The sequence below is a fragment of the Nestor notabilis genome, unplaced genomic scaffold, assembly GCF_000696875.1.
Source record: "Nestor notabilis isolate BGI_N333 unplaced genomic scaffold, ASM69687v1 scaffold2464, whole genome shotgun sequence".
In the NCBI taxonomy this organism is placed as follows: Eukaryota; Metazoa; Chordata; class Aves; order Psittaciformes; family Psittacidae; genus Nestor; species Nestor notabilis.
Window position 1 is genome coordinate 16,639 of NW_009924049.1, and position 1,773 is coordinate 18,411.

Below are 1,773 nucleotides of genomic sequence, written 5' to 3' on the forward strand. Positions count from 1 at the left end.
CCTCTATCCTCCTTTAATGGGAAGTGACCCCTAAATAGCAACCTGGGATGGGTGGCTTTCACCTCCTTGGAGCCTGGCCCTTCTTGTGAAAGATGACCTTGAATACTGCAGTATACTGGGAATACAATCATGGGAACAACACATTAGTTCTGGCAGCATTACTGCTCTGGGCACTGAGTCACTTAATCTCAAAGGAATTTCTGTCCCCAGGATTGGAAGTGTCTTCACAGAGGTAATAACAACAGCACCCCTGACCCCAGCCTTTAAGATACTTTAGTCTTCTCAGGGAACAAGAAAAACAGTGGAATATGGTAATTAAATTTACACCTGCGTATGTGTACACGTGTGTGTGTGTGTGTGAGTGTGTATGTGCGTGTGTAGATGGCAAACCTTCCATGTAGCTGGGTGAAGCAAAGGAAAAACTGGCTGGATGCCATCCCTGAAATGATGTTCCACACTGAGAATGTCTCATGAGGTTTTTATCATAAATCTCAACCCAGACTTTTCTGTTTCTGGACAGAGGCCATGGAGAGGAGCGGCGCTGCCTTTCGTCAAACACTAGACCCCACGCACAACTTCCACATCACACTGCTGGATCAGAGGCAGAGGCTGCGTGGCCAAATTGCTCACCTTCACAAGGCAGCTCGTAAACTCAGCAAGCTCCGCAAAAGGTCCCTGATTGCCAATGTCAGCGGGAGCACCCTGACTGCTGCGGGAGCAGTCACAGCCATCGTGGGGCTGTCCCTCAGCCCGGCAACACTAGGAGCCTCTCTCCTGGCATCAGCTGTGGGTCTGGGTCTGGCCACAGCCGGGGGGGCTGTCAGCATCACCTCCGATCTCTCCTTAGTGCTTTGCAATTCCCGGGAGGTGAGGAAGGTGCAGGAAATCGCTATGACTTGTCGGAAACAGATGAGGGAAATCCTCGGCTGCCTGGAGTTCCTCCGCCGGGGGCAGAGCCCGGGGGACCCCACACTGCACCAGTCAGAGAAGAGAGCCTCCATCTCACTGTACAACTCCGTCTGCTTCATGGTCTTCTGCGGCTCCCACAGCTTTCTCGTGCCAGAGTACACAAAGGAGGTCACAAAAGTGAGCCAGGCAGTGCTGAAGGCCAAAATCCAGAAGCTGGCTGCCAACCTTGAGACCTGCACTAGGGCGATGGATGAAGTCTGTGAACTTCTTGAGTCCAGGACAGAGCTTTCCCCACACACTAGGAGACCCAACTTGGGTGATAAAATGACTGCTGAGATCCTAAGACCATCCAGCTGAAACACTGTTTGCCCTATCATTAAAACCAGGCTGGGAGACATTACATTATTAATTGTCACCATTAGCACCAATAGCTAGCTACCTGTTGCTATCGTAATATTGGTGGTGCTAGTCCACACAGGTGCACACATCTCTCATGTGCCTTATCTACATCTGAACACAAACTCTTTCCTGATAGGAAGCTAAAGCTTCCACACACACACACCACCAACTGACAGTAGCCACCTGATTCAGGTTGGAGGTTCTGATGGACTATTGTGTATACAGCAGCAGATCCCGGAGCCTGAAGGCACGGGTAAGTGGCGGTTCCTCAGGCCCATGTTGGCCCAGCCATCTGCCCAGCTCTGCCTCCCCAAGGCAGCAAAAAGCAGCATTTAGGAGGCTGATGAAATCCCTCAGTCCTAGTGCTGACTGAAGCTGGTTTGTAAATAACTTATGAATCTATGAATGGTAAGAGAGATGGGGTACCCTCAAAAAGCCAGCAGCTGCCAATTCCTCATTCAGTAC

At 50.8% G+C, this 1,773-nt stretch overlaps 1 protein-coding gene across 1 annotated transcript; it reads left to right on the plus strand.

Moving 5' to 3' along the window:
* Positions 1-525: 525 nt before the first annotated feature.
* Positions 526-1,266, plus strand: APOLD1 (apolipoprotein L domain containing 1). The gene has a single exon (XM_010012439.1). The coding sequence runs from the start codon at positions 526-528 to the stop codon at positions 1,264-1,266; it is 741 nt and encodes a 246-aa protein (XP_010010741.1).
* The last annotated feature ends 507 nt before the right edge of the window (positions 1,267-1,773 follow it).